At 44.9% G+C, this 24,692-nt stretch overlaps 1 protein-coding gene across 1 annotated transcript in view; it reads right to left on the bottom strand.

The window, feature by feature from the left end:
* The window catches only part of LOC142496461 (O-acyltransferase like protein-like), a 157,448-nt gene that overhangs the window by 43,134 nt on the left and 89,622 nt on the right, over positions 1-24,692 (bottom strand). Inside the window, exons 8-12 of the mRNA XM_075603489.1 lie at positions 14,573-14,674; positions 13,143-13,308; positions 10,858-10,937; positions 1,345-1,458; positions 255-378 (exon numbers count right to left, since the gene is read on the bottom strand). Coding sequence (XP_075459604.1) covers positions 255-378; positions 1,345-1,458; positions 10,858-10,937; positions 13,143-13,308; positions 14,573-14,674 — 586 coding nt within the window. The remainder of the gene's footprint in view (positions 1-254; positions 379-1,344; positions 1,459-10,857; positions 10,938-13,142; positions 13,309-14,572; positions 14,675-24,692) is intronic.

Here is a 24,692-nt window from a genome sequence, read left to right as displayed (position 1 = left end):
GGAAGTACTCATTTACTCTGCACTCGCAACTGGACTAACACGGCTATTTCTACTTCATAGTCCAAAGGTATCGAAACCTACAATAAATCTAGTTCCTTTGTCCCAATTGTTCTAATCACCACTTCCAGCAACGGTACAGTTTTTTTTGTGTGATGAGCTCTACAAATACATAGGTCAACCCTGTTTCTAAAGCTGAATGGCTCTTCTGTCCTTTCATATGAGTTTCAGCAGACAGAAGATTTAAGGCTACATACCTTGTTTTTAAGATGAGACTGCTTTTTGGACAACAATGTAGCCAGTATGATACCGACCAAAAATGGACCATATCGACAGTAAGGTTTTGTGTAATATTCCACCCAGTAATTGAGGCGTGATTGACTGTGCAAAAATAATTGATTTTGTTAGTCTTTTTTAAATTTGTATTACACATCAGATAATAAAACACACACAGTATGGTCAGTTGAGTATTAGAGTTTATTCTAAGCACTAAAACCTCCATACGTGTAAATGGCTAAGAGCTCCTATTATGGAGATTTGTCAGGGAAAATACAGAAGCTCTCTCATTCATAAAATTAAATGCAATAAGGGAATTTTGCTATGGGGAAGTAAACAAAATTATATACAGTATTAAGAGAACTGACAAATGTGATGATTGCAGAATGGGGCCTGTAACAGGAACTTATCCCTGTGTAAGAAACTGACTTTAAATCCAGCAGGGAGCTGGTTAACTGCAGACAGGCAATTAATCAGACTCCACCTGGCTAATTAGGACTGTGAGACAGGGTTAAAACTCCTGCTAAAACAGACCTAGAGAGATTTTCCTCAGCCCACGAGGTGCTGCCATGAGGAGAGTGTCTTGAAGCACACAGGACTGTGTGCTGACAGCAAGACACAAGGGTATAAGACCTCTATACCTGGACACAGAGATTTCCATAGCACACAAGGTTGCTGACCCAGGAGAGCAGAGAGGCCTTCCCCTACAGCAACAGCCTGGAGTAAAAGTTTAGTTATTCTCCAAAGTGGAGTAGGCCTTTACAGTATTTTGTTTCTTTGTGTATGTTTTTCCTTATTAAAAGCAACAGGCTCAATAAAGCCAGGATTTCATTTCACCCTAATCGGTCTCCATTAAATGTACCTCTGCACACATCTTACAGGGCCACAGGTGACTTTTTAGTTCACTTTTTGTTTGCTGACACTGGGGACATTAATTCACTGCTCTGCATTTTTTTTCTATGCCCATTTACAATGTGTATTACCAATATCAAAGTATTATCAATAATGAAGAAAATACTAAATGACCATATCAAAAGATCTTAACAATCAACAACACATGTAGTTAGTTACCTCTCGCCTGTTGGATACTGGATTGAAAGCTTTAAAAAAAATGATAGCAAAGAGGTTATGATGAAAGACGCCAGAAACAGCAGAATTACTGCAGCAAACATTATACGTTTTGCTCTGAAAAATAAAAAAAGAAGCGTTAATAATCAGGTACTTTTTCTCAGCTATCTATCTAATGCACAGCTAATATTTACTTCATACACTCTTAGATTACATTGAAGAACAGAGTGGTCATTCCTTAGGTACAGAAACAAGCTGACCTTGGTCTATATTTGATGTAGTCTAAAAGACAGCAAATTAACATTATTCCAACCAGAGGGGGCTGAAAAGCAAAGCTTTCTGCTGGCCTCATTAAACTGAAAGCCCCTTTTGGTGTTGCATTCATTAAAATCAAGAAGAGCTTACAATCTAGCTAGTAAATTGGGAGAACATACAGAGACAGTAGGAGAGTTTTCTGGTAAGTGCATCTGAGATGTCTAGTATCAGCCAGCAGAACTACCCATACGCTTCGTTAAAGAGGTTTGCTTTAAGAAAGGTCCTAAAGGCGGATAGAGAGAGTGCCAGTTGGATATTGAGGGGACGTACATTACAGAGGTGTGGGGCAGTGAGCGAGAATTTATTTTAGGTGGGAGAGGGCTTTAGATTCAAAAGGGGTAGACAGAAACATCTTTGAGCAGAACGCAAGAGTTATGCAGGTATATATTATAGCGAAAAATTAGGGCTGTGATGTAAGGAGCGGCAGAAGAGTGTATAGTCTTAAAAGAGATTAGGAGAATTTTGTAAGTACAGCAGGGCCCCGGTATACGGCGGGTTCCGTTCCAGAGGCCCGCCGTATAGTGAAAATCGCCGGAAAGCGGATCCGGCGATTTTCACTTCTGCGCTTGCGCAAACCGGCATTTTTGCCGTTCTGCGCATGTGCAACCTATGGGGGCCCTGCTGTAATACAGGATTTAATGGGAAGCCAGGAGAGGGATTTCAGCAGGAGAGCTGTACAGATGTAGCAAGACTTGCTGCTTGTGCTGACGCGAATCTGATGCCCGGTATGGCAGAGAGTTCAAAGAACAAGATCCTACCAACCCGGATGACACAATCAGCCCCGACTGAGGACATGAAGAATGAGAGACCGAAGACCTACCAATCAGTTCCCGCTAATGCAGAAAAAGAACGAGAGAGGAAAACTAAAAAAGACATACCGATTTCCCCATTTATCCCTAGACACACATAGGAGAAGCCCACCAGAGTACACACCACTCGGACCATGACAGCAGATCACACGTGGACAATTCAGTGGCGACCGGATGTTTGTAGCTCAGGTTGTATACCAGCTGGGAGGAAAGAGCCCCAATAACATATATGGAACTTACGCCTTTGGACTTGCAGTTTTTAAAAACCTCAAACACCCCCTTACATTCCTATGTCTGGGATCATAGGTTTGGAATTGCAGAACACCAAACCTATTACACTTCCCTATCTCCCTGTCCAAGTTAAACCCTTTTTTACCCCCTTCTCCACATCACCCACGGTCGCAGAGACACACACTAAACCTTTCAGATAAAAACTATATTCTAGTTCTTAATAAACAGTGTTTATCTATACCCATCAGGCAATATTAGAGACAGGCTCTGTATCTGTGCTCAGAGAAAATGCATGTATCACTTAGTCCATTTATAAATCCAATAATTCATATCGCTTTCCTCATCAACACAGTCAATAATCCAATAATGGTTTGGTAGAATATGTAGTCAAATAATACTCCTATACTACTATATAGCAGTATACTATAATACTTATCTATACCCACACTGGGAATGGCCTATAAGATTGGGGCGCACAATGTTAAAGGACTTGACAGCCCAAGACAACGCAGAGTAGCATTCACAGACTATATGAAACTGAAGGCCGACATACTTTTCTTGCAGGAAACACATTTTAAGCCTAAAACTACCACAACCTATCTCCATAAATACTTCTCGCAAGTTTACACATCATCCGCTTTAGTGAAAAAAATAGAGTAGCCTTTGTTTTTAACAACCAGAAACCATTTGTCCTAGAAAAAAAATATGTGATAAAGAAGAAAGATACCTGATCTTACTAATCCCCATACACAACACCCCAATCACTCTAGCTAATATATATATGTTTTGAGGGTCCATTGGGGGGGCCCCAATATATGCCCCACAATGGACCCTCAAAACATTTCTTCGATTAATTCTTCAAGACCCAGGGGAAAATAATAAGAGGAAAATTAGTGATAGCGGGTGATTTGAATTTAGTTCTAGACAAGAATATGGACAGATCCTGATCATTTCAAGCAGGGCTACACCTGGGAAGTAAGCCACAAAAACCCAACTTTCTAATTAAGGAGTTAAATACATTTCTCTTACTCGACACCTGGCGAATATTATACTCAAATCAAAGAGACTACACATTTTTTTCCAACCCACACAATACCTATTTGAGATTAGATTACATTCTTATAGACCCTAATACATTCTCCCAGGACTGAAGTGCCAAGATATACCCCATTACACGATCGGATCACTCTCAAGTGGAAATTACGATAGACTCCTGGAACAAACAACCTACACTGCTTTCTTGGAGACTGCTCATGGTTCCAGAAATCACAGCTGAAATAAACTTAGAACTAGAAAATTATTTTTGCCACAAACCATAGTAAAGAAACAACCCCAAACACAACATGGACAGCAAATAAAGCAGTCATTAGAGGATCCCTAATAGAGATAGCGTCTTACAGGGAAAAAAGCAGAAATACAAATGACCACAAAATTAACAAATAAACTTGTGGCCCTAGAGTAACAAATAAAAATATGAACTTAAGTAAGATGAGAGAATTAAGAGCAGTAGTAAGGAGCTAGGCATCCTCCTGGTGGATTAAGCAGAGACAGGTCAACTTTTCTACCAGAAGAGTAACAAACCAGATACCATGATGGCACACAAATGAAGGACTAAGCAAAGCCACAAACACATTTTAGCCACCAAATTCTAAACGGGAAAACTCACACATAACCCTGAAACAATTATATCTGAGTTCCATACAATTTATATAGAATTATATAATGGCTAGAAAACCCAGATACGAGGAGATGTAACTATAGCAATAAAATCCCTAAAACCGGCCCAAGCTCCAGGACAAGATGGTTTCTCTGGTTTATACTACAAAACAATTTCAGAAAAACTCACCCCTCACCTAACAACGCTTTTCATCAGTTTTCTTGGTAGTAAAAACATCTCAACCAAAATGTTACAAGCATTAATCACACTGATACACAAACCAGGGAGGGACCCGACAGATTCCCCGCAGCTATAGGCCATTTTCATTCATTATACAGATGTCAAAATTCTAGTAAGAATATTAGCAACTAGACTAAATAAACTGTTCTCCAGGCTTATTCACCCAGACCAAGTGGGATTTATACCAAATAGACAAGCCTCGGACAATATCCGCAGAGTGACCAACTTAATACACATTGCAGAAGCAACTAAGGTACCATTGATGCTACTCCCCTTGGATTTAGAGAAAGCATTTGACAGTCGACTAGTTCTACTTGCTCGCCACCTTAAGGGCTTTTGGACTAAACTCCTTAACTGGGTGAGACGTCTTTATAGTTCACCAGAAGCACTAATACGTAATGCAGGCTACACCTCTGACACATTCTCTATCAAAAATAAAACAATGAAATGACAGGGTTGTCCCCTTTCATCACTCCTTTTTGCTCTGGCAATTGAACCCCTAGCCGTAGGCATTAGGCGCAACGCGGACATCTTAGGGACAGTAGAAAAGCAACAATACAAACACAGTCTTTTTGCTGATGACATTCTACTAACTATAAACAAAGCCTTGACTTCAATACCAAACCTGTTCAAAATATCTCAGGCCTCAAAATAAACAATAGCAAGTCAGAGGCCCTCAACATAAATATGCCAGAAGAGATTACCAAAGTTTTCTTTCTCAACTTTGACTTCGAATAGAAGGAAACTTAGCATATTTAGGAGTGAAAATCACAAATGCATACCATACACTCTATCATGCAAACTTCCCCAGCATGCATAACATTTTTTGTAAAAGACCTGGAGACATGGTTGAAATATTCGATTTCATGGCTTGACAGAATAGCGGCAGTTAAAATGACCCTCCTCCCCAGAATTTTTTATTTATACTGGACTCTCCTGAAAGCACTTAAGAATAAAGACATTATTGATCTACAGAAAAGTATCACTCGCTTTATAGGGAACAATAAGAAACTGCGTGTCAACCTCAACACCCTGATAAAGCCGAAACAATTAGGAGGCCTACAACCAAGAACTCCCCACAGATGTGAAAATCACTGTTTAAAATGTGGTTTGATAACACCCAAATCCACCATGCAACCATTATTTCACAATCCCAAATTCCAGCCAGGCAGTGAACCTCAAAAATATCAATGGTGGACATTGCACAATATATCAAGAGTAAAAGATCTCATCATTGGTAGTAAAATCATGACATACCCCCAACTGCAGGAGTCACACCAGATACCCAATCTAGAGCTTGTCAGCATTGTACCTACAAATAAGACACTTTATCATACAGCAATTGACCAACAACTTGTCTATTAATAACACCATTTTCAAAGAGATGGTCTACCAGGTGTACCCAGGCCCGCCAACCGGGGATTCTTATATCATAATAAAGCACAAAGGTCCAGTTTCCATTACCTACTATTAGTAGAACAAATTGAAGTTTTAAATGTACCACCACAAGTCTGGTTTTCAAAAACGGAAAGAAAGGAAAGAACGAGAAGAGGAGGATGAGAGATTGAGAAAGAAGAAATTATTCTTGAAGTTTTTTTAACAAGCCTAAATCCAACCAGCAAGATGTTGAAGATAATTTATCTCCCGAGGCAGAAGTTGAACAGGACCATAAGGAAGCAGAACAAGAGGAAAGCGCTTGTTGTAGCACTTCATCTTTCACCGCTGAGACTGCAATCCAAGAAGAGATGCCCGAGGTAGAAGAACAAGCTCAAAGCAGCCTCCCGGAATCACCAACACATTTTGAAAAAGAGATTGACTGGAAGGATCCAGCTATATGGCCAGACACCCTGAAAGACAAAGACAGAGAAAGGATAGTGCTCTGTGGATTAAAGACTAGTAAAGAATTTAGGCAAATGGTTACATGCATGCCTGTGGATTGTGATAAGCGCTCATTCCCTGAGTTTCTTTTCTATGTTAAATCAGCCAATGGCCGTGAAGAACTTCCACGGGACTGGCTTGGATGGAGCACTAGCAAACATGTATTGTACTGTGTCCCTTGTCTTGCATTTCATCCCTACCGAAGCAACGCTGGCAGTTTTCTCTGCAAGAAAGAAGGATTTGATCCATCGAAAATAAAGTGGCATAAACTGTACAAAAGACTACCAGAACATGAAAAGAGGAGTCCGCACAAACAAAACTATTGCAGTTGGAGAAACCTGCAGAAGTCTATTGGAGGACATGGAGTAGATGCAGAAATACAAAGGAGTTTAGAAAGAGAAACGGTGAATTTTGCTGCCCTGCTAGAATGATTACTGGACGTGACATTATTTCTGGCATCCAGGAATATGGCCTTCAGAGGGAGTTCACAAAAAATCAGAGATTTACATAATGGGAATTTTCTTGGTTTGCTCGAGTTGATATCACATTATGATTCTCTGCTGCAAGAACATTTAGCAAAAGTGAAGAATAGTCAAGAGAAAGGAAAAAGACTCCAGGCTCATTATTTATCCTGGAGAACCCAAAATGATTTTTTTTAATGTATGTGGAAAGCGCGTTCAAGACACCATTCTAAAGGAAAGGGAAGAGGCAATTTATTTTTCTGCGATATGTGACGCAATGCCAGATGTTTCTCACACAGAGCAGCACATCATTGTTCTGCGATACATTCACAGAGACTTGGTGACACATGTTTGGATTATTCAAGAGAGATTCATTGAATTTGTGGACTTCTTTCATAAGATGGGTAAGGAAATTGCAGAAATGTTGCAGTCAAGATTACATGAACATGGTATCAACGTTGAAGACTGCAGAGGACAAGGATTTAACAATGGAGCTAATATGTCTGGCAAAATAAAAGGAGTAAGAGCTCGCATACAAGAAAAATACCCTACTGCTCTCTTTTGCCCCTGTGCAGCCCATTCCTTAAATCTTGTGGGTGTGCATGCAGCATTGTATTGTGGGTGTGCATGCAGCATCGTGTTGGACGGAAGCGATCACTTTTTTTGGATGTGTTAATCGCTTATATGTTCTCTTCAGTGGGAGCCCTAAAAGGTGGCACATTTTGAAAGATACAATTGGGTGTTCACTGCATAGTCTAAGTGACACTAGATGGAGTGCAAGAGTGGAAGCCGTTCGTCCAATTGCTGGAAAACTTCCAGGGATAATTGAAGCTTTAAAGAAGATAATTGCATCGAAAAAGCTTTCAAGTGAAGCTTGTTACGAAGCAGCAGGCCTAAAAGATTATTTTTTATCCTTCAAAGCAGTTCTACTTTTACCATTCTGGATAAAAGTTTTGAACAGTTTCGAAGAGAGAAGCCTGATTCTGCAATCAAGATCTATTTCAATCGAAATTGGAGCAGCAAATATTAAAGCTCTTTCTGCAGAAATGCAGTCACTTCGGGAAAAGTGTCAAGATGTCATTTCAGAAGCCACAGTTGTTGCTGATAATCTTGATATACCTAAGGATTTAAGCACACGTCCATGTCGACTGAGGAAAAGGACAAAACATCTAAATGAATCTGAAGACCATGATGAAGACTCTGAGACAACATTCAAGGTTAATGTTTTCCTTGTGGTACTCGATTCCATTATTTGTGAGCTCAACCAACGTTTTAAATCCATGGAATATGTATGCCACTTGTTTTCTCCCATTTTAAAATTGCAAACTATGACAGAGTAAGAAGTTGTGACATGTGCTGTAACTCGTGTCTAAATACCCGGACGACCTTACAACATCTTTAGCAAGTGAATTTTTACATCTTCGAAAAGTAGACGACGCCACATTTCAACAAGACTCTGGTCAACTCAACTTATTAAATGCAATTTATACATTACAACATTAAGGAATATTTGGAGAGGTAGGTATGCATTGCTCCCAGAATTTTCTGCACTCTACCTCTATCTGTGGCTGAAGGAGAACGCGCATTCAGCAAATTATCAATGATAAAACACTACCTCCGTTCAACAATGAGTGAACAGCGCATCAACAATCTAGCAATGCTGTCCATTGAGCACGAACGCGCTCAAAAACTAAATTTTTGCGACTTGATACAAGATTTGACCAGCCTAACAAGGAGGAGATGGGCAACGCATCAGACTTAGAGCGATTACAAATATTAGTTTTTTGAAGATTCATATAAATGTAAATAGCAGCCCATGACAATGTTTGCGATAATGTAGTAATTTTTTTCTTCCAATTTATATCAGTTGTTTTGAGCTTTTTGGCCCATCCTTCCAGGGTTTTAGCTGACCCCACCACACTTCATAAGTAGAAGGTTATTTTCATGTGTTTGCGTAGGACAGGTCTATTGAGGCCATTCTCCCTCCACTGCAGAGGTACAGTAAATGACAATTTTAAGAAGTAGTTTTAGGAACTTCAACTGGTCATGCTGTGATGTGGCTGCAGGCTTATAACACTTTGGCCAAAGTGTTTAACTAAATGACCCTTATTCATGAGAATACGAACATTGAAGTATCTACCTATGTATTTCGTCACATTGGATGTAGCACTGGGCGTCTTTCTTTGTTATACTGTATACATTCGGCCTCACAGAGCACTCATTTTGCAAGAAAAATATATATATGATGTGGTGGGTTCTGGTGTTACAGCTTGTTGGAATTGTGCGTTTATTAATTTTCAACTGGTATCAGTTGGTTGGAGGTTAGTAGGTAGGTAGTGGGTAAATGAGAATTTTCACAGGTAGCGTAGGACCTGCATACTGGTCATGCTGTGACGTGGCTGCAGGCTTATAACGCTTTGGCCAAAGGGTTTCATTAAATGAACGTTATTCAAGACAATAACAACATTGAAGTATTTAACTATGCATTTTGTTACATTTGATGTAGCATTGGGTATCTTTGTCTTTTGTTGAAAATATTAAAATAAACAGACTGCGTTGTAATGTTTTTTTCAGTATTATAACAAGAAAACATTTCATTTAAACTTGGGTCCGCTTTTTCTTTTTGGGGGGGGAGAGGGGGCCGCCCCAGGGGGGTAGGGGCTCCCGGGGGGGGGGGGCCTCCTTTCATTTGTCCCGGGCCCCATGATTTCTGTTTGCGGCCCTGGGTGTAACATAGCTGCCTCCTGGAAAGGGCCTTTACTCAGCATCACCAAAATAATTAACAGAGTTTTGCAAACATTTTGCTATGAAAAAATTCCCTACCTATCTAAACGATACCATGCACAAGTTTAGAAACGTATGGGAACCATGGCTAAATAAAATGATAGAAACCGGGTTCAATAGAGAGTCCCTGGTGCCCTAGACCGGGTTCCGTGTTGCCGATATTCCTGAGCATAGACCAGGGTGATATGAAAAACAAAACAAAAGAAAGATAAACTATAATGTCTACCTTAAAAAAACAAAACAGTATTGTACTGTACTCAAGAAAGAATGTCCCCAGAACTATTTATTTGTTTGGCAAAGGCTCCGCTAAGCCATGTAAATGATGTGCCTTATCTCACCCCAACCGCCCTTCCCATGACCCCTCATTATTTTCTGTGCCCCTCCCTCTCCCCTACAATATGTGACTGTTGTTTCAAACGTTTGTATTGTATTTTACTGTGATACAAAATAAAATATAAATTTTAAGAAGTACTCATTTACTCTGCACTATATTTAAATTGGGAACCAGCTTGGCTAGGCAGTGATGGTATTGTAGGTAGGGAAGTTGGTTTGTTTAGTTAGCCTCCTTAGTGGAGTAGGTTTTTATTTTGTTGCTTTGCTTTACAGGGACAGTGTACCCACAAGTGTTGTTTCCCTTGTCTGTGGACCAAACAAAGCACAGTGAATTACACACCTGCTGCAAACTATTATTGCTATACATTTTAAAGAAGAATATTAACTTAAAGTATAGAAGGAGTTACATGGTTAAGTAGTTCACTCTATTAGAACTCCAACATATATTGGCAAGAGTGACTGCACCTTAAAATGTATTGTTGGATAGTATATCCTATCTAGGTTGTAACATTTCTTCCTTTAACTTTAAAAAGTAAATTGCTAACATTAAGGGCTCACGGTTTTATTTCCTAAAGTAGTCATTTGCTGATACTTATCAATATACACTCCTCTACTTTCTTCCAAAGGGAATAAACCACACACATGCTTCGTAGATGGTGCATCAAAATAGAGATGACATTTTTGTGTGAAGCCCTACTTTCAGTGATCTATGATGTTAATAACCGCAATCACTAGGGACACGAAAACAATTTCCCCCGAAAAAGGCAACGCGGCCAAAATAATTACATGTGCCTCAAGAAACACTTACTTGACATACAAGAAGATTAGAAGAGGTGTTGTAAGATGAAACTGAAAATCATTGGAGAGATACCATGCCCATCCACTGCACTGAAATATAGAACAATAACAAGGGTGCCCATCAGCAGCAGTTTCCATTTGGTTACTTTTATGTATCAACCATTTCTAAAATAAAAATGTGGTGTATTATGTTGTGTCTTATGTTGTGTCCCATACATTTCATTATGTACAGTGACCTTTGAAACAATGTATTGATTGGCCACGGCGTACATCCAATATTGCACACAAGGACAAAATAGCCGTCACAAACGCAGTGAGTTATTAATCAAAATGCTCATCGCTGGATCAATCCTGGTTCAAGGAAACAGCATCAGATTTATTGAGGGGAAAAAGTCCAGTTGAAAGCAATACTATTTTGTTTTAATAGATCTGGTCCTATTGTTGCACCAGTTTTGCAAAAGGGGTACTTTTTTTTTAACTTGGCTCCTCATTTCTGCAATACAATAACTGCTAGCAAAGGAATCGTTTCAATGCACTTAACCTAGTTATTGCTGCCATCAATACATTTTTTATTGCAGCAAAGGTAACCTACCTCCTGGAATGCTGTATCCTGTTCTTAATACTGAGAATGTGTAATTATTCTGCTTTTTTGTTGATCAGAGTAAATTTGTTTATTATGTATTTATCACCACTTTAATAATAATATATAATATACTGTACAGTGGTTAAAAATTCTACTAGCCCAGGAAAAGTGTAGGTTTGTTGTAACTTGTACTATATGTTAAGGGACAAATATGAGAGTTGTGATGTTTCAAACGCGCTGTGCTCTATATTTCTACCTATGAAGAACTTTCATGTCGGTCCCCTGATAAGGTATCACAATCTACAACCAGGGAGGTCGACAGGGGTGGAAAGCCGGGAAAGTTGTTCCGGATTTGCTGAAGGAGGGGCACCTGGCCAACCATGGAAGTTAGGTCCCCATTCCTCCTCCAGGTCCCCTAACAGCGGCAGCCCTGCTGCTGTGCTCCTCGTGATAGCCTTCACAACCCCCATCCTTGCATTAGATAAGTTTGGACCCAGCAAACAGGAAGGAGCATGTGACGTCACTGGGTGCGGAAATCTTTCATTGGGCGCCATGTAAGTAACAGAACCAGGAGACAGTGTTGGGGCAGCAGATGAGGTACTGACTCAGTGTCCTGCTCTTCTCCCCAGCATTCCTCCCACTTTGCCTCAAGACCCCAAAACCCGACGCTGCCTCCACGCCCCCCACAGTCCTGCTCATCGCTCCTTCCCTAAGGTTCCTAGTGTCCTAAGGTTCCTGTTCCTTTTAGACCTCCAGCATCCTGCTCATTTTATGCCCCCCCCAAACCATTCACTGCTCCCTCAGGTGCCCCCACTGCCTGCTCCGTCCTAAGACCTAGCCCAGCCAGCTGTGCTGTTCCTAAACCACTCTGTACTCCCCCACACGCTAAGTACCTTATTGCCACCCCCCATCCTCCCTGCTCCTCAAGCAATTACCACTCTCCCCCCTTCCCCCTTGCTTCTCAAGCAAGCATTCCTCGAACACCAGGTCCTATGTCCTTCTCTTCCCAGCCACTCACCAACCCAGTGCCCAGGTCAGGCTTTCAGTCCTAAGCCCCAGGTGAGTTGTCGTTGGGCCTGTCTACAACAAATCTGATATACACAACAGAAAAATTCACTGCAAAACATAAGGCAAATCAGTGTATTACAGCAGGGCCCCTGGTATACGGCGGGTTCCGTTCCAGGGGCCCGTCGTAAACTGAAAATCGCCGGAAAGCGGATCCGGCGATTTTCACTTCTGCGCATGCGCAAACCAGCATTTTTGACGTTCTGCGCATGTGCAACCTGTGGTATGCGCGCAACCTGCAGTCTGTGCATGCGCGCCTGGAAATCCAAGATGGCACCCCCCTTCTCGGTGCCGCCGTATAAGCGTAACGCCGGATAACGGAGCGCCGAGAAGCGGGGCCCTGCTGTACTAGATTGTGCCTAGAGATGTTGCAAGTGTAGTATTCTCTGTTCTTAGTAGCATATGTAAACTGCATTTATTTGTGACAGATTAATCATACCCTTTAAGGAGTCAGGAGATAAAACCAAATGCACTCTGGCAGCCATCTCTACATTATAATTTTTGGAATCGCCAACAAGTATACTGTACTGTATATGTTCTGTACTGAAATGTAAGCATTTTTTATCTCGAGAAACACTGGGATTCAAGATCGTTACCACTATCAAAGCTATTTAAGAAAATTCAAGAAAAAGTTACTGAGGACTTACAGATTCTGAAACTGACACGAAGTTGGTTATCAGCAGAAGATTTGCCCACCATACACATCTGCAGTTATCCCATTGATGTTTGGGAAGTTCCCAAAAAGACCCCCATTGAACTAATGAAATGAATGCAATGGAAATGCAGATGGAGGACAGGTGCAGTGGTTGAAGCCTGAAACACAACAATGTTGTCCTTCGATTAACAATTACACCAGTTTACCAATGAAACAATTCATTGTTAAATACAAACATCTATTGCAACTTTACAGGACCCACCACAGTTATGATGTAGGGACTATTCTGCTTACATAATGCATGTTGTCACTGACTGAAGTGGCCTTGGAGTTAAATCACTGACCTCTGAAAATGTAATAACCCTTTCGTTTTAGATGCACTGCCAGATCTTTACCTTTAGTACGTCGCTTAGTCTCCTTGTTTTGTAGGTACTAAAAACTGAATTGACTGCTCTAGGGCAGCAATCTGTTGGTACTCTATATAATTACATATATTCACTTGGCTTTTAGAAGCTGTAGGCCCCACATTTATAGTTAAATTAAGTCATATACTGTAAGTGGTTCACTAGTGGTAGTGCATTAGATGTAAGAACCTTGTTCACAACACTCTGTTATGTCCGGGCTCATAACGCCATGTTATCAAAATCAGAACTGAGGTCAACTCAAACCCACAAAGCTAATTATTATATGCAAAAACAACCTTTCGCTATCTCATTAGAATAGGCTTAACGCCATGCTAAGTTAGCACTGCCTTGCGTTAGCTTTACGAGAGACAGAGACCTATTTTAATAGAGTCCCAAGTGCTATATATAACCCCGGAAACCTCCTTTCAAACAACATGTGGTGAGACATCCATGCACAGAAAGGAGCCCCCCTGAGATAACTGGGAGATATGCTAATAGGAGTGATTACAATATACTCTGCGTTGTTCCAGAGATCACCTCTTTTGTAGATCATTAGTATCAACATCCATTATACTAACGCAAAGGCTTGTAACGTCAGTTAACGCCTTGTAGAAAGTCAATAATATTGCATTGTGGGTCTGGCTCAAAGTGTCTTAGACAAAAAAAGAAAAGGAGACATTATTGCAGTAAGCAAAGTCTGTTTCTACAGATTGAGAAATTTCACGTTGGTGCATAAACGCACAATTTTAAAAGAGATTTCCGTGCACCAATTTTGCTTAAAAAAAAAAAAAAAAAAAAAAAGCCGTTTGCAGCACTTAGTACTTCGTCTCCTTCATGTCTATTGTACGGCTGTACACATTTGGGCTCCGACTTTGTAAAATCCTCTCCCCCTTTTAGCAAAGCCACTAGTTACATACACACACTGGAAAGTATTATACAGTATTACATTCTGTGACTTTAAAATGAAAAGGCAGCCCCATAAAACAGTCACTTATTTTTGGGCACAATATAAACCTACCTTATTAGCCTATTGTAGAGATATTTAATCACAGTAATCAGATTTATTTTCTTCTCTGAATTTTCCATTATGTTTAATAATGACCTGGCATTCAAAAAACCACTAGAGGCAAAAACACAAAACAGTTGTTAATTATTTCATATTGCAATGTACTGTATAGTAGCCTAACACACTATATCACATTCTAAATCTATTGTGGAAACATTAGACAGAGTTTCAAAGCCCACATATACGTCAAGTTGCTTCTTGCCCTCTCTCCTTAATAGAAATATGAGCAATTCAGGGGCCGCTCCCGATTTTTTTTGCCAATTTCAGGACCTCCCCGGATATGATTTCGATGCGTCCTCCACATGTCTTATTTCTAGAGATTGGCAACATTTTGGGGTGGATTTGGATCCATCTCAGATCAGCAGTTTCCTTTCTCCTTCTCCTAAAGGCCAATCTGCAATTTCTGATTATTTTTTTTGATTTTTTTTTCAGAGATAGAGAGCAATCTGTTTCCGGATTAAATTTTCAGACAGACAGAGAGAGACAGAGATTTCAAGTTTAATGTGTCTCCATTTATATATAACCCCCTCAAACGTCCATCCAAATAAATTAGGGACTGTGCTGAAAAAGCAGCACACCAGAGGTACCTAGCTGGGAGATATGCAAAGTATATTTAAAAGAGTCCTATATCGCACTTCCTAAAAGTATTTCCATACCAACTATATAGAGTTTATAAGCCTAAGGCACCAACCTAACCACTGAAATGTAGTACGACCCGACAGGACTATAAAAAACAACCACTGCTTTTCTAGGCTGCAGCTCTAGCAGTGTGAGCAAAACCAGCTGATGCATAGTATCCTGTCACATCCTACTTTTGAGCTGCTAACTGTTCACACATGTAGCTAATTTCGTTATTAGTATATCTCACAAGTATCTCAGATGTGCTCCACAATTAACATGAAACTGTCAACCAGGAAGTGGAAGTGGTCTGCTTTTAAAGGAAGCCAGGGGAAGCGAGCTACTACAGGTATGAGCACCCATTTTGGTGCTCCATGATGGATATGCACAAAGATGTCTACAGTATAACAGAACAGGTACAAAAAATATTCACTATGCCTTCTGCCAGAGTGCCTGACACATACTGAATTAAAATACTTTATTTTAAAATAAATAAAACTCTAAAAATGGCAGGAAGTTATTACGCTGGCTTCCTACAGTGCAGAAAGTGTTATTGGGTTGGCAAGTCTTAGGCACCTTATGAGGAATGGGGTATGATGTCAGACCCAACATGATCTGAAGTTGAACCCACACAACCTCTGTTATTCAGGATAACAGCTCTAGAAGTGTGAGCTAAGCCAGCTGAAGGATAGCATCACTGTCCCAGTATACTTACTATAGAGCTGTACTTCTCATCCGCTGCTCATACCTCTACAAAACACTTTACCCTCTTCTGGGATAGAGAAGCATATCTAATAATCAGTCTTCTGCCACGAGATACCTTCTGGCGCAGGCTGACACCTTACAGTCCATTTATTTGAATAGGCTGTAATATATTCCAGCACCAAAGGTGCCTTATAGCAGAACACTGCTTATGGATGTCACAGGAGTCCAGGAAATTTACACCTTTATACCGGGATCATATCAATGACCCAAACCCAGAGGCAAAACAAATTGCATTTATTCCTTGGAAACACATACACACAATTAATTACAATTTACAGAAGAAAACACACTTACTAGGGGTTGTGGGATAAAAACTAACCTTTCCTATCTCAGATAGTCCTTAAAATAAAGTCTTTAGAAAGTCCTTTAGATGACCAGGATGTACCCGCAAAAGTCCTGGAACTCAAATCGGCATGCAGTTCCTGGCGCCACCGCTCTTTCCTCTCTGGAGGTGCTTAAATCCCTTGACCGGGAGTGAGTACCACACGTCCTGGTATTCTATTCGGCTTGTAGTTGCAGCCGCGACCGCTACGTTCCTTTTTCAGAACTTGGCCCTGAAAAGTGGGACTTTCTTGCCTTGAAATTTCTGAAGCCGGCTTGCGTCTATTACTCACAGAGCATCTTTTCGTCAGTTCAAATTTGCCGCTGCTGTCTTGGCACTTAGAATCTGAGTATCGGATTGGCTGCTGGGTTTCTTATAGTATTTCAGATTCATTCATGAAATACTACAGCCAATCCGAGCGTGGGAATTTTACAACTAGCCAATCAGCTGCCTGCCAGTCTTTCCAACCCGGGCAGTGGGTTCTTCAGAATGAAATAAGGGCATGCGTGAGTTTGCCACCATAGCCACTTATGATTCAGAAGCCATCCGTGGAGCTAGGCAGCCTCCATGTCTCAGGAGGTGAGTGAGTACTTGCGGGATGGCTCGTATTCATCACCGGATGTGGTACTTCACCCAACCTTCCTTCTCTAATGGCTTTCATACCTCTAGGGCAAGTGTTGCTTTCAAGTCCGAACCTAGACCAGACCCACTGGCACCAACTTGGAAGTCATTTGGTCTCTCAGGTTCCTGGGCTTGAAAATTCCCCGCTCATGTTACCGTGTACCATGCATAAAACATTTTAAACATACCCATTTAATAAAATATACTTTTATACTGTGTCTTGCTAAAAATGTCTAAGTCCTTCTTTGGTGTCAGGGATAGAATAATAATTTATACTCTCTATTCTCACTAGCCATATCCCTGCCACACTGCAAAAACCTGACTTTACACCTTTACACAAAATAAACATCGCAGCTTTATCTTATAGCTGGAGCACCCCCTGAACCCCTATACAGGGCATCCCCTTATACTAGGGACCCCTGTACTGTTCTGGGGATACCTTGATCCCCTATGTCCCTTTTACCTTTCTGGTCTGTGCAGAAGCAGGGACTCCTGGCGACGAGCTGCAAGAACGTTTTCAGGGTAGAATTTTGACTTGAGCATTGTGCTTCAATGTATCCGAGAATCTTACCTGATACCCGGCTACATTTTTGGGGTGTCCAGTAACTCTGGAACCCCGCTACATACCGTAGCCACAATCTGAAAAGACTTTCTCCGCAAAACCCACCCTGAAACAACGGCCTAGCAATTTTTGATTGCTGGCACTCCTGGAAAGGTAAAAACACAAAAATTCTTTATTGTCGCATATTTTACATACAGCCACAATTGTACATACACAACAGTCAGGTCCAAGAGCTGACACTCTAGGACCCCACAACATGGATCAGGGGCAACCAAGTGGGCTTGACCTTTATTAGTGAGCCTGGTTTCCCTTCACCGTCACAATGACCCACTGTCTTTATTCTTTATGAGATTAGAAGTACTATCTCAAGTCACCATGTCACTTTGTTATCTTACTTTCTCCCTGCATCTGCTTTATTTCCTGTGCTTCACCTTGTTTTTACTTGTGTGTGTCAGAAAACATGTGTTTTATTTAATCTCACCTGGCCTCAGTAACTCATAGGCCTCAATACATGCTATTACTTTGTGCTTGAAGTACTTTTAAGGTTACAATCAACAAAAAATATATATCCCTTGAAGGTATGCTGGTAGTAGACAGTTAGACAGTGGTGCACTGCAATTCCTCAGCTGATTTAGCTCACCCTGCTAGAGCTGTGGCCTAGAAAAGCAGTGGTTCTAGCCGTGTTGGGTCTCACACCATCCGAGTCATTCGGTTGGTGCATTTAAGATTCTCAACTCTATATAGTTGACTAGCTGAGAGACCCGGCGTTGCCCGGGATGTAAATGCGTAATAGGTAGTATTATTTATAAATCGTGGAACAATAGGTGACTGTTTGTTGTAAAGGTTGGATAATAATATTGAAAAGAAAGATGGAAGAAAATGTAATACGATGTTGTATAAAAATGGTTTATTGTAACCACACCACAGTACAATGTATATTTTGGTGCCATAAGTGATGTAAAAATCTGAGTCGTGTGTCCTGCTAGGGTGTGAGGCGGCGGGTGGCGCGTGGGTTGTGAGTGCTGTCTGTGAGTGGGGGGTCCTGCTAGGGTGTGAGGCGGTGGGTCAGTGATGTCGGTGCGTAGGGGCGGGAGGCAGCAGGTGTGTGTGGCGGCAGGTATGTGTCGAGTGTGGCGGGTGTCTGTTGAGTGCGTGCAGCGGCTGTGAGGCGGTGGGTGAAAGGCAGAGGCGGCCGGAGTAAGGGCGGGTGAAAGGCAGAGGCGGGGTGGGGAGGCGGTAAGGCGGGCATGAAGGCGAAGGGCGGCGGGAAGGGGAGGAGGGGGTGGAGGAGGGGGGCAAGGGGTGGAGGAGGGGGGAAGGGTTAGAGGAGAGGGGGGAAGGGTTAGAGATGGGGGGGGAAGGGTTAGAGGAGGGGGGGGAAGGGTTAGAGGAGGGGGGGGAAGGGTTAGAGGAGGGGGGGGGAAGGGTTAGAGGAGGGGGGGAAGGGTTAGAGGAGGGGGGGGAAGGGTTAGAGGAGGGGGGGGGAGGGTTAGAGGAGGGGGGGAAGGGTTAGAGGAGGGGGGGGAAGGGTTAGAGGAGGGGGGGAAGGGTTAGAGGAGGGGGGGAAGGGTTAGAGGAGGGGGGGGAGGGTTAGAGGAGGGGGGGAAGGGTTGGAGGAGGGGGGGGAAGGGTTAGAGGAGGGGGTGGAAGTGTGGGAGGGGGTGGGAGGGGAAAGGGGAAAAAGAGGTGGAGGGGGGGGGAAGAGGAGCGGAGGGGGGGGTGGAAAGGGGAGCGGAGGGGGGGTGAAGGGGAGCGGGGGGGAGGGGAGAAGTGGTGGGAAGGGGGAGGAGGGGGGAGGTGGTGGAAAGGGGGAGAAGGGGGGAGGTGGTGGGAAGGGGGAGAAGGGGGGAGGTGGTGGGAAGGAGGAGGGGAAGGTGGTGGAAAGGGAGAGAAGGGGGGATGTGGTGGGAAGGGGGAGGAGGGGGAAGGTGGTGGGAAGGGGGAGGAGGGGGAAGGTGGTGGGAAGGGGAAGGTGGTGGGAAGGGGAAGGTGGTGGGAAGGGGAAGGTGGTGGGAAGGGGGAGGAGGGGGGAGGTGGTGGGAAGGGGGGGAGGGTGGAGGTGGTGGGAAGGGGGGGAGGTGGTGGGAAGGGGGGGAGGTGGTGGAAAGGGGGGGAGGTGGTGGGAAGGGGGGGGAGGTGGGAAGGGGGAGGCGGAGGAAAGGCGGGGGGTGGGAGGCGGTGGGAAGGCGGGGGGTGGGAGGAGGTGGGAAGGCGGGGGGTGGGAGGAGGTGGGAAGGTGGGGGGTGGGAGGCGGTGGGATGAAGGGGGGTGGGAGGCGGTGGGAAGGGGGGTGGGAGGCGGTGGGAAGGGGGGTGGGAGGCGGTGGGAAGGGGGGTGGGAGGCGGTGGGAAGGGGGGGGGAGGTGGTGGGAAGGGGGGGGAGGCGGTGGGAAGGGGGGGTGGGAGGCGGTGGGAAGGGGGGGTGGGAGGCGGTGGGAAGGGGGGGGAGGCGGTGGGAAGGGGGGGAGGCGCTGGGAAGGGGGGGAGGCGGTGGGAAGGGGGGGGAGGCGGTGGGAAGGGGTGGGGGGAGGCGGTGGGAAGGGGTGGGGGGAGGCGGTGGGAAGGGGTGGGGGGAGGCGGTGGGAAGGGGGGCTGGGAGGCGGTGGGAAGGGGGGGGGAGGCGGTGGGAAGGGGGGGGGCGGTGGGAAGGGGGGGGAGGCGGTGGGAAGGTGGAGGGGAGGCGGTGGGAAGGGGGGGGAGGCGGTGGGAAGGGGGGGAGGCGGTGGGAAGGGGGGGGAGGCGGTGGGAAGGGGGGGAGGCGGTGGGAAGGGGGGGGAGGCGGTGGGAAGGGGGGGGAGGCGGTGGGAAGGGGGGGAGGCGGTGGGAAGGGGGGGTGGAGGGGAGGTGAAGGTGGGGGGGGTGGAGGGGGGGGTGGAGGGGAGGTGGAGGGGAGGTGGAGGGGAGGTGAAGGGGGGGGAGTGGAAGGGAGGTGAAGGGGGGGGGTAAAAGGGAGGTGAAGGGGGGGGTAGAAGGGAGGTGAAGGGGGGGGGTGGAAGGGAGGTGAAGGGGGGGGTGGAGGGGAGGTGAAGGGGGGGGTGGAGGGGAGGTGGTGAAGGGGGGGGAGGAGGGGAGGTGAAGGGGGGGTGGAGGGGGGGAGGTAAATGGGGAGGTGAAGGGGGGTGGAAGGGAGAAGTGGAGTGAGGGGAGGTGAAAGGGGGTGAGGGGAGGTGATGGGGGGTGAGGTGTGGGTGAGGGGGGGTGAGGTGTGGGTGAGGGGAGGTGAAGGCCGCTCACTCACCCGTCCGGCAGGTCCCACGTGGATCTGAGGCGGGAGGCAGCGTGTTGTGGCCGCTCTCCCGCTGTGTCCCGGGCGCTCGCTCGCTCCCCCGCTGACTGTAGCGGCGCCGGGGGGGGGTATCGGGGAGACACTGACACTGGAGGGGAGGGGAGGTGAAGGGGGGGTGGAGGGGAGGTGAAGGCCGCTCACTCACCCATCCGGCAGGTCCCACGTGGATCTGAGGCGGGAGGCAGCGTGTTGTGGCCGCTCTCCCGCTGTGTCCCGGGCGCTCGCTCGCTCCCCCGCTGACTGTAGCGGCGCCGGGGGGGGTATCGGGGAGACACTGACACTGGAGGGGAGGGGAGGTGAAGGGGGGGTGGAGGGGAGGTGAAGGCCGCTCACTCACCCATCCGGCAGGTCCCACGTGGATCTGAGGCGGGAGGCAGCGTGTTGTGGCCGCTCCCCCGCTGTGTCCCGGGCGCCACCATCTTGGGCACTCGGCGCCGCGAGGCAGCCTGCCTGGCCACCGGTTGTTCCCCCGCCGGGGAGGGGGGGGCATGTATATGTGTGGGGGGGGAGAGGTGGGAGATATAGAGGGGGGTCTCGCACGGCCGCTGACACTAGGTGGGGGGGGGGGAGGCGCTGAAGGGCTAATGATAGTGTGTGTGTGTGTGTCCCGCTGACTGTAGCGGCGCCGGGGGAGGGGGGGGGTCGGTGTTAAAGCGCGGGAGACACGGGGAGAGGAGGAGGTGCGCGCGGGTGCTGCTAACACTGTGAGCCCCGTGTGTGTGTGTGTGTCCGTGTGTCCGTGTGTCCGTGTGTGTGTGTGTGTGTCCGTGTGTGTGTCTGTGTGTCCGTGTGTGTCCCTGTGTGTGTGTGTGTGTCCCTGTGTGTGTGTGTCCCTGTGTGTGTGTGTGTGTGTGTGTGTCCGTGTGTGTGTGTGTGTGTGTGTGTGTCCCTGTGTGTGTGTGTCCCTGTGTGTGTGTGTGTCCCTGTGTGTCCTTTGGCCCGTCACTCCGCCTCAGGCCAATGAGAGGTGTGCGGGGGCGGGCCAAGGGACCAATGAGATTTCCCCTAGGGACACCGGACATCCAGGCAGACAGGCAGGCATGCATGCATGCAGGCAGGCAGGCAAACATACAGTGCTTTCACTAATATAGTATAAGATATGGAAACTATTTAAATATGGGGCTCATTTAAATATTCCCCCTCTCTCAAACCCAAAATGGCGGATTGGTCTTTTTGAGACTCATCCACGGACCAAATCTGCAGAATTTTTTTTCGCAATTTCTATAAAATAGGTGTACTGCACAGCAGTGCATAAGGTTACACAAAGTAGCAAACGTGCAAGTCTTTAAAATAAATGTGCACATCTACTCATGCGAAGTTCAGAAGTAGTACATTTCCAAACAGAAGTGGATTATTTCTGTGTGGTTAGGTTTTTGAAAAATATGATGAAGTAAAAGTTCATGTGAAGTTTGCTCTATAATTTTCTTTGTCTTTTCATCTTTAAACACTTCACTCATAGGGGCCTATTCTAGTAGCTCCAAAGTGTGACAACCCACTTCTGAAGTGCACTTTAGAAGCGGATTGGCACGCTTTGCTAATCTGTAAAACCTTCTCACTTGTCCAATATGAGTCTCAAAGGATTTTTAAGAAGCGGTTTCACTCTGGCTCTGCCAATCTACTCCGTTTGTCAAAAAAGCCTCCAACTCGCATTTTTTTTTACAAAACTGCAATTCTCGTAGCTCCGTTATGCAAACCGCTTGTAAAAACGCAATATTTTTTTTTTCACGCCACCTCAGCGGAGCCGTGATTAGTATTGCGAGTTACATCCAGAGCCTGAAATATGGGTTTGTCCGGAAGAGCAAAGTCAGACTGGGGATGGAGTTAGCACCAGCTCAGGTCATTACGCTTTTAAAGCAAGTACAATCGGAGCGGTTTGGCTGTTAAACCGTGCGGCTTGTCTTTTTTTTTAAGAAGCGGTTTGCAATAGAGAATAGGGTTTTTTCTCAAATTTAATTCCACTACTCCTCAACATGCCAAACTGTGCGGTTTGGCAAAAAATCTTCAGAGCTATTAGAATAGGCTCTATAGCCTTATAAAGTCATGACATGTCGAGGAGCTATTCATAAAAAACTCAATTACTCCAAAAACAGCACAAGATTTATGAAAGAAAATCTAATAAAAGTTAAAGTTTTAAGGACTAACTCTTACTGTGCCTCGACATTGTTGCTTCTTAACATAAAATAACCACTGTTCTCCTACTTATGCCCTAAAATTGTTCTCCCACTTAGATGACATGGGTTTTCCTAAACACAGGTCTGGTTTTTTTACATAAAAGAAAAAGTAACACTAAAATAAGTGACTTCTGCAATTAAACAGGACTTATGTTACTTTTTGAATGATTTATCCGAGTTTAGTCACAGTTGGCGTGGTGTAACACTTAGCATATCTTAGCAGTCTGTTCTATTAATTTGAATACCGCCGCACAGAAAGTTATCAAAATGCCATCTTGTATTCCACAAGTAGTCTCGCCAATGATTTCTGGGAGAGCATTGTAATTAAGTCACATTTTAACATTAATCATGCTGTTATATTTGCTTTACTTACTGCCATTATGACATACCCACAAGACTGACAGTGTGCTGACATTTTAGGTTAGATATTATCATATTTGTGCATAATCATTTCTCCCCATAACAGCAGGACACATTTAATTTTCATTTCATCTCCTTATCTAAGAGGGAACAAAGCCGTCACACTACTTAACCCCGGCAATTAAAGAGACCTTTAAAATTGAACCCTGAGATTGGGTGGGCAAAGAACTCAGAACAACTGTAAGAAGACTAAAGGGACTATTTATTTGAGTTGTGGTACTGAAGCCGGATGGTTTTAAATAACAGCATCCTCCACATGCAAGTGGAAGCTATCACTCTCCAAATACATGGTCTTTGTTACTCTTTATTTTAGCTCCATGTTAATGGGGCCACTCCCCAACGCTAGAGTTATAAAAGCATGGCCTTTTTATCCTTTGGTAATGGCTTTTCAAGCTTGCCTTGGTGTTAGGATGACTTATTTACCATCCCGACGGTTGCATTTACTTTCATTCAAATAAAAAAAAGTGTCTGGTGCAGAGCGGCGGAAAGAGAGAAGAAAAATAAAGAAAATGACTGGGAGTCTCACTGCAAAGTGCTGGGGTTTTGGCATTTGCAGATGTTACTGCCCTCACTGGCGTGTTCCTATGGGACATACACAATGCGCCAGTGAGAGAAGAAGCCATTGTCTTGAATCAGCCACGTGCAAAGATGGGATGGGTGGTCTGGCCATGGGATTTGCGGGGCCCAAGGCGGGACACTGATAGCGGGGCCCCGCCTGAGAAAAAAAAAAGTAATGGGGTCTTACCTTGAAGAGAGGCCCTCCTCCGGTAGTGTTGCGGCGTCATGATGTCACGGCAGCATGGGACGTCCGTCACCATGGCAACACGATGCTACAGGAGGCGGGCCGGAGAAGGTGAGCTCCTACTCTCAAATGTCTTTTTTAAAACACACCTACCTCTCGGTGAGAAGCGGTCCTCCCGTTCTGGGGCCTCGCGCTCCCTCCTCCTGTCAGCGCAGGGATCAGTGGTGGGTTTACCATTATGCCCGGGCGTAGGGCGGCAAATTTTCAGTTTTTTTCCTCCGTATATAGTGGCCCCGCTCTCTTCCGCACTGATTGCCGGGGGAGAGCGTGGGGCGTCGGTAAAGGTCTCTTACCTTCTCATTCGCGCCACCCTCTTCCTTCTGTAGCATCCCGGCGTCAAATAGCGACGCGTTGCTATGACAACGTCACATCACATGGCGTCACGTTGTCATGGAAATGAATCATTTGACGCCTTGACGCTGCAGAAGGAGGAGGAGGCGGCCCAGGTGGCAAAAAGGTAAGTGCCTATGGATGGTAACATTTTGAATCCACCATTGGCCAGGATC

This window comes from Ascaphus truei, chromosome 1 (genome assembly GCF_040206685.1).
Source record: "Ascaphus truei isolate aAscTru1 chromosome 1, aAscTru1.hap1, whole genome shotgun sequence".
Taxonomy (NCBI): domain Eukaryota; kingdom Metazoa; phylum Chordata; class Amphibia; order Anura; family Ascaphidae; genus Ascaphus; species Ascaphus truei.
Note: the sequence above shows the minus strand (reverse complement) of the source record. Positions and strands in the feature narration are given on the sequence as shown.